Source organism: Diceros bicornis, chromosome 18 (assembly GCF_020826845.1).
Source record: "Diceros bicornis minor isolate mBicDic1 chromosome 18, mDicBic1.mat.cur, whole genome shotgun sequence".
Lineage (NCBI taxonomy): Eukaryota > Metazoa > Chordata > Mammalia > Perissodactyla > Rhinocerotidae > Diceros > Diceros bicornis.
In genome coordinates, this window is record NC_080757.1 from 2,452,624 (window position 1) to 2,471,144 (window position 18,521).

An 18,521-nucleotide genomic window follows, 5' to 3' on the forward strand; every position below is an offset into this window, starting at 1 on the left:
CCCTGGGCTAACGTCTGTGCCCATCTTCTTCCACTTTATATGGGACGCCGCCACAGCATAGCTTGACAAGCGGTGCCTTGGTGCGCACCCGGGATCCGAACCCAGGCCGCCAGCAGCGGAGCACCAGCAGTTAACCGCTATGCCACGGGGCAAGCCCCAAAAGTTATGATTTATTAAGTCTTAACAAAACCTACCCAAACTCACGGATGCTACTAAAAGGGTACAATAGCCGGAGATGAAGAAAATGCTTTCCAATGAAGGGCCTAAGAAAGCATATAAGATCCTGTGATGAGTCTTTGAGTTCATTCTGTTTCTGTGGTTATATTTTCTTTTTCATTTATAAAGTATAAATGTGTATTTTGTTTTCTCTTTTTTTCTTTATCAGGCTTGATAAACTTAGATCAGGTGTTTATGTTTTTGACACCCAGACAGGAGAAATTTTCACCCATACACGTATCCTAGCAAAATACCTGAGCTCCATGGGTCAAGGCAGAAGCATACAAGTTTTCACACCGAAGGAAGAGGCACTTTTTCAAAAAGAAAGCAAATAAAACCAGCAGTAGAATTCTCATTTGCCACACTGAAAACTAGAAGACAGTGGAACAATATCTCCAAACTGAAGAGAGAAACTGCAGCTAACAGCCAAGAATCTTGTTCCCAGAAAAAATGTCATTCATCTTTTGGGGACAAAGAAAGATAATATTAGGCACTCAATGGCTCAACATATTGCCCATGGATCCTAGCTGAGGAAAATACTTAAAGTTCTCTAATCAGTTGATAATTATATTAGAAAAGAGATCTCAGTACAGGGCAGATGAAGAGTACACTACTTGTGAACAATTAATTTTGTAATAAATATAGTTATATATTAATGGATAATTTATTTATTCAACAATTTTGATTGCCAGGCTCAGCAGCAACTCTTGGAGCTGATAGTATGTTATGATATTAATGAGATAAGATATACATGGTGTTGATGTGGTTGAAACCTTGTTTATGACTCGTTTTACAATTTCCATGAGACTCCACTCAGTTTGTGTTACTCAATTGCCTCTGGCTAGGAGCGAAGGAATTTACCTCAGGAGGTGATCAATGAGTTTACTCTCCTGCCTACGTGTTCCTTGAGGCATATGGTACCTTGGAATGCAAAGACACATCTCATTCATCCGCCCCCATGCCATAATCTTTGAGACTAACCAGAACCCATCAACTTGCTTAACCAGATCACCTAATACTTTTTCCTTTGACATTTCTTTAGAGTAGTAAAAATGGTTAAAATCTTATATAACGGCCCCACACAGACACTTGCACTGCAGCTCTTTATTGCCCATGGGTCCTGTCCCCATGCTGAACACAAAATAAAGGTGCACGAACTAACAAGCGGCTTGTGTCTGAAAATTCTTTTTTGACTCATGACGCAGCAACCCCACATCAGTGTAAATGTTTAGTAAAGAGTCTTCAATTAGAAGACACACTTAAGAAGAGTTGAGCATGGGGGTCAATGGGAAAGTGAGGAAGTAAAATTACAATTTCTAAAATTTTCATCTAGCTGAAGGGGTCGGGGTGTGAGCAGGTAAAATGTTTTGGGAAACATGTTTATTGATCAATTTTGAAATATTACTAGAGGAATACAGGTTTCCTCATAACTATTAGGTATGGAAAGGGAAACACTAGCATTATGGAGACAAACATTAGAATTGCCAAATTAACAGGAGGGCAAAAAAGGAATGAAGAGAAACTTTTCCAAGCCAATACAAAGAAAAAAATCAACAAAGTAAGATATAAAATAGACATAAAGGAATAGATAGAATAAAGCACGAAGATTCCAGTTCAATGATAATTGCAAAGAATTCAATTCTCCTAGTTAAAAAAAAAGATAACAGATCGAGTTCTTAAAAATCCACCTATTAATTATTTGCATTTGAAAGTGTTAAGAGTTGAAAACAAAGGAATGGGTAGATATAGATTGTATAAATACAAACAAAAAGAAAGCAGGAAAGGGATCGTTTCAAGAGATAAAATTGAAATCAAGGCCGCATACATTAAAAAGTGCAAAAAGGCTATTATTTAATAAAATCACATAATATTGTACATGTATGTATAATGTAAAATAATATACATTTTTCATACTTGTAATTAAAATTTATAATTATATATAATCTACAAAGACAACCTAAGAGTCATAGATGTTTATGCTCCAAATTTGGCCAAATACATAAATAACATTCATTTACAGCATTTAACTAATTAGGCAAAAATAAAGCAAATCATAGAGGAATTATATAACAGTTTATAAGCTTGATTTAACACAAAGAGAACTTCCTAATCTACAGAGAATATATACCCTTTATGTCCATAGAAATTAATTATATATCTGGCCATAAAGAAAATGATTGGGGCTGGCCCAGTGGCATAGCGGTTGAGTTCGAACGTTCCACTTCGGCTTCCCGGGTTCCCTGGTTCGGATCCTGGGTGCGGACCTACTCACTGCTTGTCAAGCCATGCTGAGGCAGCGTCCCACATAGAAGAGCTACAACTCAACAACTATGATACACAAATATGTACTGGGGCTTTGGGGAGAAAAAAGAAAAAAAAAAACCAGGAAGATTGGCAACAGATGTTAGCACAGAGCCAATCTTCCTCAAAAGGAAAAAAACAAAAGAATAGTGGTCCCCTCTGTTTTCTTTTACCTGAGAGAAACTCTCTGGAGTGCTAAAAATGTTCTATATTTGAACTGGTGGCAGTTACATAAGCTGTACATTTAATATATGTGCATTCTGCTGTATGTAAACTATACTTCAAATAAAGAAGATGCCAAAAACTGAAACTACAGATTATCTAGAAAATTTTAAGAGAGAACACTTCATATAAAAACCTAATGGATACAGATAGAGCTACACTCAGGAAAATTTACAGTCATTAATATTTTATCACCAAAAATACTAAAAATAAAGGGACTATATTTAATTCAATAAACTAATGATAAGATAAACAAAAACAATTAATAAAGAGGAAAGTTGAAATTAAGGCAGTAGAAAACAAAAAAGTAGAAAATTAGCAAAATAAAATGTTATTTCTTTGAAGATACGGACAAAATAGAGCAACTAATAGGTTTAGAAAATGTCTGGGTTCAATCAGTGGTTCTTGTGATTTTTGTCTTTAAACCTTGGTGCTGTGTTCAACAAAACCGTAATAATGGAATTTAGTGTGGGGTTCATTCATTTATTAAATTAAAAAAAATCTGTTGACCATCGATATCCTCAAGACATTGTTTTTTAATTTGGCAGGAAAGACCCAGTTTAAGAACGATGATTTCGGCCGCTATTTGTCCAGCAGATAGCAGGTGTCTGCCCATTTACACAAATCAGCTTATTTCAGGCGCAGTGATGGTTCCTGCAATGTAGGTACGTCCTCATCTTGGAGATGAAGTTACTCCAGGCTGCCCGCTCGGATGTGGCTGTGAATTCAGGGCTGACCCAGGACTGCCCAGGTCAGGAAAGGAGAAAGAAGCCCTCGGATTCAGAGGCCACCGAGGCGCCTCCGCAGGTGCAAATGGGCTCTGGGTGTCGGGAGCGGAGGCCTCACGCGCGGTCGCGTTAGGCCTGCAGGATGGAGGCGGGCAGGTGCAGGCCCGGAGGAAGGCAGGCGAGCTGGGTCTTTCTCCAGGGCACAGCTGGGCGTCAGCCAGGTGTGGCAGACCCGGGCCGCGGCGGGCGGGCGGGCGCAGCGCCCCCTGAGCAGGCAGGTTGGTTGGCGGGCGGGGGCGCGCGCGGGGCAGAGCGGGGGCGCGCAGGGCGGCGGGAGCGCGCGGACGGCGAGGCCTGCGCGCCCGGCTGCGGGAGCCATGCGGCGGCTGAGGAACAGCGGGGCCGACAAGCTGCGTGGGCAGAAGCGGCCTGGCGCCTCCGGGGTCCCCGCGGCCGCCGCCTCGGCCACGGGCGGCAGCCGCACACGGCGCCCCACGGGCCAGGTCGGGGGCGGGAGCCGGGCGGCGGCCAGGCAGCCGTCGGCGAAGCGGCCACCGAGGCAGTCGTCGCCGCGGGCCCAGGAGGCGGGCTCCGGGGAGCCGCCGCCGGAGCTAGCGCCGCTCCCGCCGCCGCCGCCGCCGACCCCGGCTACCCCGACGTCCTCGGTGGCCACGCTGGACCTGGGCGACCAGCGGGAGCGCTGGGAGACGTTCCAGAAGCGGCAGAGGCTCACCTTCGAGGGCGCCGCCAAGCTGCTGTTGGACACCTTGTGAGTGTGGCCGGGCCGGGCGCGCAGGAGCCGGCGCCCCGCGGCCGCCCCTCGGCGCGGAGTCGGGCTTGCCGCCGGCCGGCGCGCCCCCGTCTGCGTGCGGGTCGGGGCCGAGACCCGCTTCTGCGTCTCCCCCGTAGCGTAACCCGCGCGCCTTCCCTCGGTGGAGCGGGCTCGCGCGGAGTTCTAACGGCTGCCTGGCTTGGCTGCGTGCGGGTGTGCGGCCGTGTCGGGAGAGGGGGCCTCGCCCCGGGGAGGCTGGGGTCGCCGCCCGCGAGCGTGAGGGACGCGCCGCGTCCTGGCACACAAAGGGTCTCTCCTGGCACAGCCACACTGCACGGGCCATTGTCTTTTGTCTTGGCGCCCAAAGGGTGTGGGGGCCTTTCCAGTGAAAAAAGGATAAATCCCACGACTTTCCTCACATCTGAGTCGCGTTTTACATTTGCGCACGTGGTTTTGGAGAGCGGGTAGGGGGTTGAGAAAAGCGTCAACATTTTGAACCAACTGGGAGGCGAAATCCCGTTATTCCGGGCGCTCCCGGTGAGGGAGCGGGTGGGGGCGGGGTTAGTGATCCCGCAGAGGAGCGCGCGCCCTGAGGCTTGGGATTCGGAGCGGCCGCGCGGCTCCCCGAGCCGGGAGAAGAACCTCCAGCTCCTTGGATGGCCCCGGAAGGAGTTCCGAGCGTCTGTGATATTAGGAATGAGCTCTTACCTCTGGCAAGGGCTGCCGTGTTTTCTCCAAATGTGGTAGCATCTAGATTCCTGCCCTCTAGAACAGTTGTGCTACAGAGAAATATTTTAACACTCTAGTAATATCTCTGTGTCGATTATTTTATGAATTACAAAGCGCAATCAAAATCCTGGAAAAAACAAGAACAGCCTAACAATTGCGTAACAACGTGAGGATTACTTATTTGTTTGAAAAAAAATATTTCTTTTGTCCTTATTCCAGAAGAAATTCTCTTAGGATGAGTTCTCAGAGGTGGAATATTTGGTTTTCTGTGTGCTTCACTTTTTGATTTATCATCTTGGACTATATAGGCTGAACATTTTTTTAATTCACCATCAAACATTTTTGAGCCCTATGATGTGCCAGCTACTGCTAAATGTAGGGGATATAAAAGTCCTCAGAAATATAAAACTCAAATTTAAAGTAAATCTTTACTTTAAAACAACTTAATGAGATATAATTGGCAAGACAAGAAATAACAAGTATTGGAGAGGATGTGGAGAAAAACCCTCATACACTGCTGGCTGGGAATGTAAACTGGTGCTGACACTATGGAAAATAGTATGGAGATTCTTCAAAAAATTAAGAATAGAACTACCATATGATCCAGCTATTCCACTGCTGGGTATTTATTCAAAGGACATGAAAACACTAATTCGAAAAGATATTTGCACCCTTATGTTCATTGCAACATTATTCACAAAAGCCAAGACTTGGAAACAACTTAAGTGCTCATCAGTGGATGGGTGGATAAAGATGTAGTATGTATACACAATGGAATACTAGTCAGCTGTAAAAAAGATGAAATCTTGCCATTTGTGACAACATGAATGGACCTTGAGGGTGTTACGCTAAGCGGTACAAGTCAGACAGAGAAAGTTTAATACTGTGTGATTTCACTTATAAGTGGAAGATAAAAACAACAACAAACACATAGATATAGAGATTAAATTGGTGGTTACCAGAGGAGAAGCGGGGAAGGAGGAGGATGAAAGGGGTAAAAGGGCACATGTGTATGGTGTTGGATGGTAATTAGTCTTTGGGTGGTGAACATGATGTAGTCTACACAGAAATAGAAATATAATGATGGGCCGGCCCGGCGGCTTAGCGGTTAAGTGCGCGCGCTCCGCTACTGGCGGCCCGGGTTCGGATCCCGGGCGCGCACCGACGCACTGCTTCTCCGGCCATGCTGAGGCCGCGTCCCACATACAGCAACTAGAAGGATGTGCAACTATGACATACAACTATCTACTGGGGCTTTGGGGGGAAAAAAAGGAGGAGGATTGGCAATAGATGTTAGCTCAGGGCTGGTCTTCCTCAGCAAAAAAGAGGAGGATTAGCATGGATGTTAGCTCAGGGCTGATCTTCCTCACAAAAAAAAAAAAAAAAAATATAATGATGTACACCTGAAATTTATATAATGTTATAAACCAACATTACCTCAATTAAAAAAAGCAAAAGCAGTACCTGCTAAAAAAAAATGTGATTTTTTTTTTTGCCTATCAGATTGGTGTATGTACGTTTATTAAAAAACCAAAACCCACTAAATTAACTTATATGCAAGAAAGAATGTATAACTGCACGGTTTTTGTTAAAATATTATTGTATGGAAAAAAGTCTGGAGGAATATTTAGCAAATAGTTAACTGTGGATCCCTCTGGGTATTAGCATTATAGGAGACTTTCATTTTTAACATTATCAAATATTGTAATGTTTGAATTTTTTACAATAAGCTTTATTTGTGTATGCAGAAGAAAATTTTAAATACATCAAATTAACTGATTCAACTTGTAAAGAAACATGAAAAAGCATTCAATCTTTTTTTTTTTTGTGAGGAAGATCAGCCCTGAGCTAACATCCATGCTAATCCTCCTCTTTTTGCTGAGGAAGACTGGCCCTGAGCTAACATCTATTGCCAATCCTCCTCCTTCCCCCCCCCCCCCCAAAGCCCCAGTAGATAGTTGTATGTCATAGTTGCACATCCTTCTAGTTGCTGTATGTGGGACGCGGCCTCAGCATGGCCGGAGAAGCGGTGCGTTGCTGTGCGCCCTGGATCCGAACCCGGGCCACCAGTAGCAGAGCGCAGGCACTTAACCGGCTGGCCCTAAAGCATTCAATCTTAATGACTAAATAAATGCAAATTAAAACTGCAACAAGCTGTTTTTCCTGTAATTGTTGCATGAGAAGGTGCAGTGAAATGTTTTGTCATTCATTACTGACAAGAGTGTTCAGCTCTTTTGGAAAGCAATTTGATGATATTTATCAAATCTTAATAATATTCAATTAAGGGCCTGGCTTATGTATAAGCTTTAAAAGGATTGAAGTTGTATGTAATGTGTATGTTTAGCTGTGTAAAAATTCATGTATGTGAAAAATACTGGAGGGGAATATAGCAAAATTATAAGACTCTTTGTTACTTTCTCAGAAGGCTTTTCTGAACCGCCAGACTCGGTCAGGTCCCCTTGTCTTATTTTTTCCCAGCAGCCTGTACTTCCTTTATCACAGTCATTTGAATATTATTTGGGTAATTTATTTGATGGCTGCTTAAGGTCTGTAAGGCCAGGAACCATGTCTGCTGTATCTTGTTTACTGCTTCCTCCCTGGTGCCTGTCTCATAAAAATTCCTAGTAAGTATTTGACATATAAATAATGTTTGAGTAGTGGGATTAGGACAGCACCCCTCACTTTCCAAAATTTGGAATGCTTTCTTTTGCAATTTAACAAAATGTAAGAAATGGAAAAAGAGCTCATAGATAAAGAAGGCATTGAATCCTGTCTTTTATAAAATTGACCTTACCTCCTCAAAAGCAGAAATGCACCTGGTTGTCATGTAGAGAAAACTTTTGTCCCTGTCTTGCTTCTTTCTTTCAGCAAGAGAGAGAAAGAGGGAGCTATGCAATAAGGTCCTGTCTGACTATTCAGAGATCCTTATCTTTCTGATTTTTTTGTTTCATTTAGTGAATACCAGGGCCTGGTGAAACACACCGGAGGCTGCCACTGTGGAGCGGTCCGCTTTGAAGTTTGGGCCTCGGCAGACTTGCACATTTTTGACTGCAAGTGAGTGTTTTCTCTTCCCAAATTGGCTTTAAAGGACTTAAGAGTTAAAACACAATGCTTCAAAATCGTCTGGGGAGTTGGGGTATAGATGAAATAACATCAGCCATGAGCTGATAGTTATTGGAATCAGGTGATGGGTACATAAGGATTCATTGTTCTATTCTTTCTCCTTTTGTATGTGCTTTAAGTTTTCAATACTAAAAATTTTTACAAAGAAGGGGGAGGCTAAAAATAACTAAGTCTGCCGTGTGTATGTGCGTGTGTGAGAGAGAGTGAGCTCACTCCTACAGCACAGCCCCAGGTGACACAGCAGGGTCCTCCAGCTTGTGCCTGGCAGAATCACCCCTCAGACTAATTCTGCTGGTGGATGAAGGGAGTGGTTAGCTGGAGGTGGGTCAGGCTGGGCACTGAATGAAAGCCCTTGGGCAGAGCCTTCCTAGGAGTCCAGAATTGGGGGGAGATGGAGGGTAAATAAGAGGGATGTGCACTCCTGGAAGCTCACCATTCTCCAAGCCCTCTGGTTCTGTTCTAGATGAGACAGGTGGTTCTGCCAGCATCTGCGGAGGGCCTGCTTTTTTAGTACCTTCCCAGGCATTGTGATAGAACAGGGACTACAGGCTCTGACTTCTGGACCAATAGTTGACATATAACTCATTATTCAACAGTATCCAGTCCTTTTTGCCCCTAGGTGGTGTGATACCTGGATGATGTATAAATAATAAATAAATACCATGGAATTACTCAAATGGGGAACTGACCAGGCTACTAACAGTGGAGCCCAGATTGGAGAAGCAGCGCCATGGAATAATTTGTTAGAGGATTCTATACTAAATTAGAATTTTTTAAAAGGTGGACTAAAAGAGGGGACTTAGATTTAATTCCAAAGATGGTAATTCTGAGGACCTGTTTTACATGGAGCTAGGCTTTTTGTGATGTACAGATGAGGAAAGAGGGGAACCTAAGCTTCTTTGTCCATTTTTGGTGTGGATATCCCAGAGGCATAAGATTGTAGCTATGCTTGATATTTGTTTTCTAAGTGTCTCTAGGATCCAACAGTTCCCTTCACTGTAATAAACTGGGGCGTGGGCAGGAGAAACATGGTTCTGATGGCCCTGGTTTTCTGAGGAGTGGATGGCCATGACTGCTGGCTGTGGGACCTGCAGGCGCTTCTGCACACGCAGAGCAGAGGCCCCAGGTGACCAGTCCATGTGCCTGAGCTTCTTCCCTGGATGTGGTGAAAGAGGCTTCACTTTTGGGGTCAGCTGGCTCTCAGCACATGTCAGGTTGGGCCCCTTGGGCACTCAGAGAGTGCAGACGGTTGTTCACAATTTGGGAATTGCTCTGTCTCTCTGTAGCTGCAGCATTTGCAAGAAGAAGCAGAATAGACACTTCATTGTTCCAGCTTCTCGCTTCAAGCTCTTGAAGGTTAGTGCTAAGAGCAGGGTTGAGGAGCCCCGTGTGGATGCTCCCTGTAGAGTTCCAGGGGGCAAGGAGCACAGTAGAGCCTCTCACGGGACTTCAATTTCCGTTTTCACTCAAGTTTCATGCTTATTTTTAAAAGGTTATATTTCCTCTCTATGTTTTGGATGCATATCTGATATTACTGTGGAAATATTTTCAAATATAGAGAATCAAGAAATAAGTAAGATCATCCAAATCCTATCAACCAAAGGTAACCACTGTTATATTTTGGTGTACTATTTCCTTGTGCATTATTTTATACATAGATAAATACATCTATTTATATTGCAAATGTTTTTATCAAAGTAGGATTTTGCCTTTTTTTCCTGTTTTATAACCAACTTTTATCATTTCCCAATGAAAAAGTACATGATTTGAAAATTTTAACTTTATTATTTCGGGAAATTTTTGTGCTTGGCACAAAATTTGAAAGGTATAAAATGTGTGTGTGTATGTGTGTATATATATAAAGTCTTCCCTCCACTGTCTCTCAGCCACCTAGTCTCTTCCTCCCCTACAACCATTTCCTAGTTTAGTATTATTAGTAATAATACTATTGCTTTACACTGTTACTCCTGTATTTGCAGCATATTTTCTTATATGAATATCCTAAGCAGTTTTCTATATTTGAACTTGTAGGTTGAGTGCAATTTTTTTCCGATTACAAACAACACTGTGATGAACCTCCCTGTGTATACATCTTTGACAATTTAGAAATTATTTCTTTAGGATTAATTCTCTTAGAAATAAAGTCTCTGGGCAAAGAATACGAACTTTTAAGAAAAGGCTTTTAACACACTATTGCTAATGTGAGGTGGGATGGGGCTTTAATTCCATCCTTGGTTCCTGTTGCCCCCATTGTGGTCTGACAGACCTCTCTGTGCTTTGGTGTAATGATCTGTTTCCATGTCTGTCTCCTTTACTAGATCGTGAGGGTCTCCAAGTACCACCTTTTGTCACGTCTGACCAGCTCCTGGCCTCGTAGGCTTGGCATTGAGTAGGCACTCAGTGAGTGTCTGGGAGGAAAGACTAATGGAGTGAATGAGTGCATGAGTCCTGGTCTTTCCTAGTTAGTGAGATTTAATCTCAGGTGCTTTGGGCCAGTTTGTCTTCTTTTCTTTGTCTGCCCTTTGGTCCTTCATGTGGGTGTCTGGTGGGGGAGGTGGGACAGGTGGGCAGCATACCTGTCCCTTGTCTTTCCTGTAAGCCCAGAAGAGTGCCACTGTGCTCTCCTCAGATGCCTGCTGGAGTCTGTGGCCCCAGTTCGTCTTTGCCCCTGAGTACCCATGACAGATGGTTCCTGAAGACACCACCAGGTGCAGCCATGGGCTCTTGGGTCTCGGAATTGATACTTTTTCCCTTTTTTTCCTCCTTGGGCCTGTTTATCAATGCATTTTCCTGGTGCTCTAGAGCATCATTCTCTTCTTTACACTAGCCTGTTGAAGGAGCAATTTTCTGTTTGTTTTTTTAAATTATGTACAAAATTTATTCATTTAGCAAATATTTATGGGGCGCCTACTGTGTACTAGGCACTGTTCCACTGAAACCCAGCAGTTAACGTGACAGACAAGGCCCTCAGAGCTTACAGTATGCAGAGGGGGAGACAAATAAATAAGAAAAAATCTGATAGTGCTGTTTAGAGAGTTAAAGCAGAGCAATATGATAGAATATAGCTGAGTGGCTAGTTTAGGTTGGAAAGGGAAGGTCCCTCTGGTGTTTAGATGAGGAAGATGTGGGGCTGGGGGGTGTGGGCAGTAAGAGTGTCCCTGGCAAAGGGAACGCATCATGCAAAGGGGCGCACGCTTGGTGTGTCTGAGGAGCTGCATAGTGGCTGTGCTGGCTGGAGGGTGGTCTGTGGTTGGAGGCGAGAGAGTAGACCAAGATGGGGTTAGAGGGATGGCAGGACCAGACAAGGAGATGGATTTTATTCTTTGTGGAGTGTGAAGCCCTTGGAGGGTTTTAAGCAGGGTAGTGACAAAACCCGCTTCAGTGTTTTAAAAGCTCCCTTTGGCTGCTGTGTGGAGAATGGATTATAAGGAGGTAAGTGTGGAGACAGGTTGTTGGGTGGGCCAGGTGTGGTGATGGGAGCTTGCATTAGGATGATAGTCATGGAGATGGAAAGAAAATAGATAATGGGAGATAGGTTTTGAATAGATAATTGGACATATGTTTTATTTATTTAATTTTTTGTGAGGAAGATCAGCCCTGAGCTAACATCCGTGCTAATCCTCCTCTTTTTGCTGAGGAAGACCGGCTCTGAGCTAACATCTATTGCCAATCCTCCTTTTTTTTTTTTTTCCCCAAAGTCCCAGTAGATAGTCGTATGTCATAGTTGCACATCCTTCTAGTTGCTGTATGTGGGACGCGGCCTCAGCATGGCTGGACAGGCGGTGCGTCGGTGCACGCCCGGGATCCGAACCCAGGCCGCCAGTAGCAGAGCATGCGCACTTAACTGCTAACCCAAGGGGCCGGCCTAGGACATATGTTTTAGAGAAGTGGTTTTCAGACTGTAGTATGTGCACAGTCACGTAGAGGGCATGTTAAAACAGAATGCTGGGCCCCACTCCTGATTCTCTAGGTCTGGGGTGAGGGCCTGAGAATTTATATTTCTTACACGTTCTCAGGTGATGCTGATGCTGCTGGTCTGGGGACCACACTTTGGGAGCCACTATTTTAGAGGAAGGGTGAACAGAACTCTATAAAGGATTGGGTGTGGAGAAGGGAAATGAGAGAGGAGTTACATCCACAGTGTTGGGCCTGAGCAGCTAGTGGAATGGAGATGCCAGATCCTGGGGGAGAAGCAGTTGTGGAGGGGTACTGGAATCAAGAATTCTTTTTGGAAAAAGTTCAATGAAAGATGTGTTTTGAATATTCATGTAGAGATGGGAAGTGGGCAGCTGGATATGCAAGTTTGGAGTTGTGGAGAGAAATCAGCTGGAACTATCAGTTTGGGAGTTCTTGGCATCCTGATGCTGTTTAGAGCCATGAGACTGAGTCAACTGGGTAGATGGTGTAGCCAAAAAATGGAGAGGGCCGAGGACAGCCCTGGGGCTTGCCAGCATTTATAGAGAGTTGAACAGAGGGAAGAGAAGCAAGCAGAGGGATGGCCAGTGGCGAAGGAGGAAAAAACAGCAGGAGAGTGTGGTATCCTCAGAGACAAATGTTTCAAAATGGGAGGACTGGTCCTGAGAGGTCAAGTTGAGAAGAACAAGTTAAGAATCCAGTGATCAAGAGAAATGACCATTAGATTTGTGAATATGGTGATCATTGGTGATTTCTGATTAGGCAGGAAGACAGAAGAAATGACCAGAGAGGTCAGATGATAGGCCCCAGGAAGCAGGCATTTTCACTCCCTGACATCCACAGGACATGCCATCTTGCCATGGATCAGGGAAGGCTCAAGGCTGAGTTCTCTGTGCAGTTGACCTAAGAGAAGCTATGAGCTGTTGTGCTCCATACTGACTGTCTCCCGGCAGTTTAGATGGGTCCCTGCCCTTGAGAAACCTCTAGTCTCTTGTGGGAAATTGGATTGTCCTCATAATCCTGAGAGCCCTACAAGAGGGCTTCCCCCCATTGAACCGTTTAAAAGATTTATTTTTTAAATGAAAAAAATTCCTGTAGAAAGAGAATACCTATTTGTCTGTTTTCCCTCAGGGAGCTGAGAGCATAACCACATACACCTTCAACACGCACAAAGCGCAGCATACCTTCTGTAAGAGATGTGGCGTTCAGAGCTTTTACACTCCCCGCTCAAACCCCGGAGGCTTCGGTAAGTGAAGGGAATGGGCCACAAGCTCAGGAGGGACGCGGAGAGGCCCTGGGGCTGCTCTGGGTTAAAATGCTGGTTGGAAAGATGGGCACTGGCATATTTGACTTGCCTACTGCTTGGCTTGGCCTTTTCACGTGCATGTTTTAGAAGAACGGGCTCTTCAGCAGAGCTCTTTTCAAATGATGGAATGTAAGATTGGCTATGGTCATTCGGAGACCGGCTAGATCCTGGTTCTCATTTGCTGGTGCTGCCTGAGCTGTATGTTGCTGGGACTGACACTGATGATAGAGAGAGGAGTTGGGGGGAGGTGGGCCTGTGGGGTAGAGGAGGGAATTTGAACAACGATGGTGGTTAAGGGGGTGAAGAAGGCAAGAGTGAGGAGTGTTGATAATGCCATTTAAGAAAAATTTGGTTTGTTCAAAACACAAACAACACCCAAGCCCTTCTTCAGATTCTACTTGGGTCTAGGGGGAAAAAACAACCCTTAGACAGTTGCTCACAATGACACCAGTTGCAGTGTGAACTGAGTGGAAAGTAGTGGTTGAGGATGTTCCTGAGGAATCTTGTCCCTGTATAAATGCAGCCTCCAGAGCTGCGTTGGGGCAGCTGTGACTGACTGTCTTGTGCTTTATGGTGGGGGGAGGGCAGGACATGACCCTTGCCCTCCACATCCCATTTCTTTAGCAGCTCCTGTTTGTTCCTCATCTGTCATGTGGAGAGTCCTTCCTGCCCTCCTCGAGGATCAGGAAAAGTTTTTGGAAAGAATAAAATCTTGTACAGATGGGGAAGTATTTAATTCTTAGAAAATTATCTATCTAAACCCTGGAAAAGGCCTGTGAATTCTTCAGGCTCCCGAATGGAGATTGCTCTAGGCTTGAGTCTTGCTACTCTTTGTGCTCTCAGCTTAGTTTTGAATCATGTCCAGCCTTGGCCATCCCTGGTTCAAGACGTCTGATCCCCCTGTGAGGTGAGGACAGTATGCCAGGAGGCTGACGATGTACCACTCAGAGAGCCTAGGACGTGGTGTTTACAGGTGTAGGTTTGTCCAGTAGCCAGTGCAGTATCTGGTCTCACTCTTACTTGGGACCCCCTTTCTCTGTGCCACTTCCCTCTAGGCATCGCCCCACACTGCCTGGATGAGGGCACTGTGCGGAGTGTGGTCATTGAGGAATTCAATGGCAGTGACTGGGAGAAGGCCATGAAGGAGCACAAGACCATCAAGAACATGTCTAAGGAGTGAGCTCCTGCTTCTCTCTGAAAAGAAGGGATGATTCCGGCCGGCAACTTTGCTGTCAACACTGCACCTCGATGGTGCTCAGGAATGTGGCTGACCCAGGCTGCTGGTTCCGTTGACCAGTGGCCATCTTGATCTCTGCAGTTTGCTCCGGCTACCAGTTTTTTAGGCAGCTCTTTGTCCTTCCTCAGTGCAGATTTTGATGTAGGCTAGTTGACATCCTCCTTTCTCTTCCCAACTTTTGTGTGATCTTTTAGAAAGATAAATATTTTTAACATTAAAGCAGTTACTATGGTTTTAACATTTTCTTTGCACTTTGATTTTGCTTCTGAGGCCATTTAATAGCAGATGTTTACTGAGCACTGTTAAGATGCTTGTAACCAAATTGGGAGGGAGAGATAAGACAAATGAATAGTTATTAAAAATGTAAGATTATGAATGATCACAAGCCACGTGAGTTGTAAAGATACCGTGAGCTTTAGGAGTTCAGAGGGGAGAGAGGGGGCTGGTCTTGGAAGACTTGGGGAGGGTATGATTGGAGTCTTTTTTTTTTCCTAAGGTAAATCAGCTTCTAATTACTTTTTTTTTCAAATTGCGGTAAAATACACATAACAAAATTAACCATCTTAACCAACTTTAAGTGTACAGTTCAGCAGTGTTAAGTACATTCACATGTTGTGCAGCCAATTTCCAGAACTCTTAATCTTGCAAAACTGAATCTCTATACCCATTAAACAACAACTTTGAGTCTATATTTTTAAAGGAAGTAAGATTTAGGAAGGTGGAAGAAGTAACTGTGAACAGAGGTGTGGACACATAGTAAAGACAGACTGAGTTGGAGGCTTGTGATGGGAAGAAGTAATAGAAGAGATCAGAAAAATATGTTGAAGCTGGACTCTGGACGGTCTTGGATATTAGGCTCAGGACTTTGCCCTTTATTTTACAGGCATTGGGAAGCCCTGCACAGCTTCGAACAGGATGAATAATGCCTGGCCTGTTATGCAGTCTTTTGACTGGTTCACCTTCACCCCTGCCACTGCCACCCCCCGCCCCCCCACCCTGCCTCCTTGTTTCGCGTTGCTGCCTATTACAATCAGATTAACTGTCATAAAACATTCCGTTCATTACCAAATACTGAGTGTGTACCCGATGGCAAATGCTTAATAAATATTTGCTTTTTGCTTTAGGAAAATTAATCATGAAATGATTTGTAAGGTAGACTAGTCAAGGGAAAAGAACAGGGAGGGGAAACACAGATGGACTGGTGTTCTGTGTGGTCACCACCTCTTCTGAGTTGTCTGTCTGTCAGCTGACAGCCGTGTTCAGACTTTAAGGTTGGAAGGAGCTGGTGAAAAATTATACAGGTAAAACATGCATATATTCTGATACAGGGAATGTCCCCTCTGATCTGCCCTTCCTATTGCAATATTATATTTTTAAAAAACGCATAGTTTAGGGGCTGGCCCGGTGGCGTAGTGGTTAAGTTTGTGTGCTCTGCCTTGGTGGCCAGGGGTTCACAGGTTCAGATCCTGGCTGCGGACCTATGCACCGCTTGTCAAGCCATGCTGTGGCAGGCGTCCCACATATAAAGTAGAGGAAGATGAGCGTGGATGTTAGCCCAGGGCCACTCTTCCTCAGCAAAAAGAGGAGGATTGGCGGATGTTAGCTCAGGGCTAATCTTCTTCACCAAAACAAACAAACAAAGAAAAAAACCTCATAGTTTTGTGTATCTTTTAAAAACATAAATGGCATACTGTACCTTTTGTTCTACAACTTGTATTTTTGTTTAATAACATCTTGATCTTTTCATATCAATATACATATCTTCATTATTAACAGTTACATGGAATTGCGTAGTATGGGTATAGTTTATTCATTCTTTTTTTCATAGAAATTAAGATTTCCAGTTTTTGCTTAACAATGAGTATTGACAGTGAACATCCTTTTACACGCTTCTTTATACACGTGTATTATTTGAGGATATAGAAGTGGAATTGCTGGGTTGAAGATATGTGTATTTTAAATACTAGAAATGCTAAGCTGCAGAGCTGGCCCCATGGCATAGCGATTAAGTGCACGTGCTCTGCTGCTGGTGGCCCATAGTTTGCAGGTTCTGATCCCGGGCGCACACCGATGCACTGCTTGTCAGGCCATGCTGTGGCAGTGTCCCATATAAAGTGCAGGAAAATGGGCATGGATGTTAGCCCAGGGCCAGTCTTCCTCAGCAAAAAAAGGGGAGGATTGGCATGGATGTTAGCTCAGGGGTGATCTTCCTCACAAAAAAAAAAAAAAAAAAAGCTAAGTTGCCCTTACAGAGTGTATATACTTTGTCTAAAATGTCTGTCTGCCCCGTATGTAGCAGAGTGCCCTCACCAACCCTTGATGTTATCAATATTTTTAATTGTGACCAATCTCTTGGGCAAAATTTTTCATTTTTTTAGTTTCTGTTTTCCTAATTACCTGAGATTAAGCATCTTTTTATTTATTTATTTCTTTTGGTGAGGAAGATCAGCCCTGCGCTAACATCTGCCAATCCTCCTCTTTTTTCCTGAGGAAGACTGGCCCTGGGCTAACATCCATGCGCATCTTCCTCCACTTTATATGGGATGCCGCCACAGCATGGCTTGACAAGTGGTGCTTCGGTGCACACCCGGGATCCAAACCGGCGAACCCCGGGCCGCGGGAGCGGAGCGCGCACTTAACCACTTGCACCACCGGGCCAGCCTCTATCTTTTTATGTTTTTTGACCATTTTTATTTCCTGTCCTGTCAGTTGCTTGATCATTTCCTTTGCCCATTTTTCTTTGGAGCTATTTTTTCATCTACCTATTAAAAAGTATTAGTAAATATGTGTTCCAGATACTATTATTAAAAACAAATTTTTGGAGCTCTTTATATTCAGGATATAAATCCTGTTATAAATTTTGCCAATGTTCTTTTTTAATCTGTCGCTTGCTCTAACTTGGTTTATTAAGGTTTTAGATTTTGATGGGTTCAAATTTATCAGTCTTTTTTTTTTCTTTTCTTCATGGCATTCTGACTTTTGTGTTTTCTGACTTTTTGTGATTTATGTCTTATTTGAGAATACCTTCCTTATCAAGCTTATAAACATATTTACCCGTATTTTCTTCTACTTTCATGGTTTTTTCCTTTTTACATATAGCTCTTTAATCTATCTGGATTTTTTTTTCTAAGTGGTTTTTATTTTTTATTTTTGTCAGTGGTAGGAGGTAGGGGTTAGCTCCCCACCCTCACAATGGATAATCATTGCATCAACACTTCTATTGACCAATCCATCCATTTCTTAATGATTTAAAATGCTGAGTTGACTAAATGAGGTAGTTTCTGGACACTTCATTTTGTTCTTTTAATCTATTTTCCTGTAGTTCTACAAATATCAACTGTTTTAAATCCCTAAAGCTTTATGATGTGCTTAATAAATCTGATAGGGTAAATCCCCCTCATTATTCTTTTTTGTTCATTTGGATATTGATTGAGAGCATATTGAATTTATAAATTCATTTGGGAAGAATAGGCTCCTTCACAATACTCAGTTTTATCATCTAGGAAAGTGGCACGTCTCCTCAGTTGGTTTGTTCTTTTATGCTCGTCAGTCAACTGTCACGCTGTTCTCCATATAGAAGCAGTATAAACGGCACATTTTGTGTTAGGTTTATTCCTGGCTGTCTTATTTTTTTTGTTATTCCTGTGAATGGGCTCTCTTTTTACACTTTGCAATTGGTTACTGCTGGAGGAGAGAAATGCTATTGTGCTTGGTATGTTAAACTTTTATCTGGCCACTTGTTGAATTTCCAGTGACTTTCTAAGCTAGCCCATTGAAAGTATCCCTCAGCAATGAGGTCACTAGCAGAAATTGGAACAGTTAATGGGCCCCTGAGTGGGAAATGTCCTAGCTTGAGTCTCTTTAGTCATCATCTTAGAAATTGCTGTTTTCCCTCATGCTTGGGGCTCAGAGATAGCAAGGGTGTGATACTGGCCAGGAGGAGCTCTGGCAAAGTGACTTGGAATGGCAGAT

At 43.7% G+C, this 18,521-nt stretch overlaps 1 protein-coding gene across 1 annotated transcript; it reads left to right on the forward strand.

The window, feature by feature from the left end:
• The first annotated feature begins 3,819 nt into the window (after positions 1–3,819).
• Positions 3,820–14,789, forward strand: CENPV (centromere protein V). The gene is made up of 5 exons (XM_058559612.1): positions 3,820–4,236; positions 7,924–8,022; positions 9,378–9,447; positions 13,138–13,252; positions 14,368–14,789. Exons 1-5 carry the CDS (start codon positions 3,845–3,847, stop codon positions 14,490–14,492), a joined length of 801 nt encoding a protein of 266 aa, XP_058415595.1. The 5' UTR covers positions 3,820–3,844; the 3' UTR covers positions 14,493–14,789.
• The last annotated feature ends 3,732 nt before the right edge of the window (positions 14,790–18,521 follow it).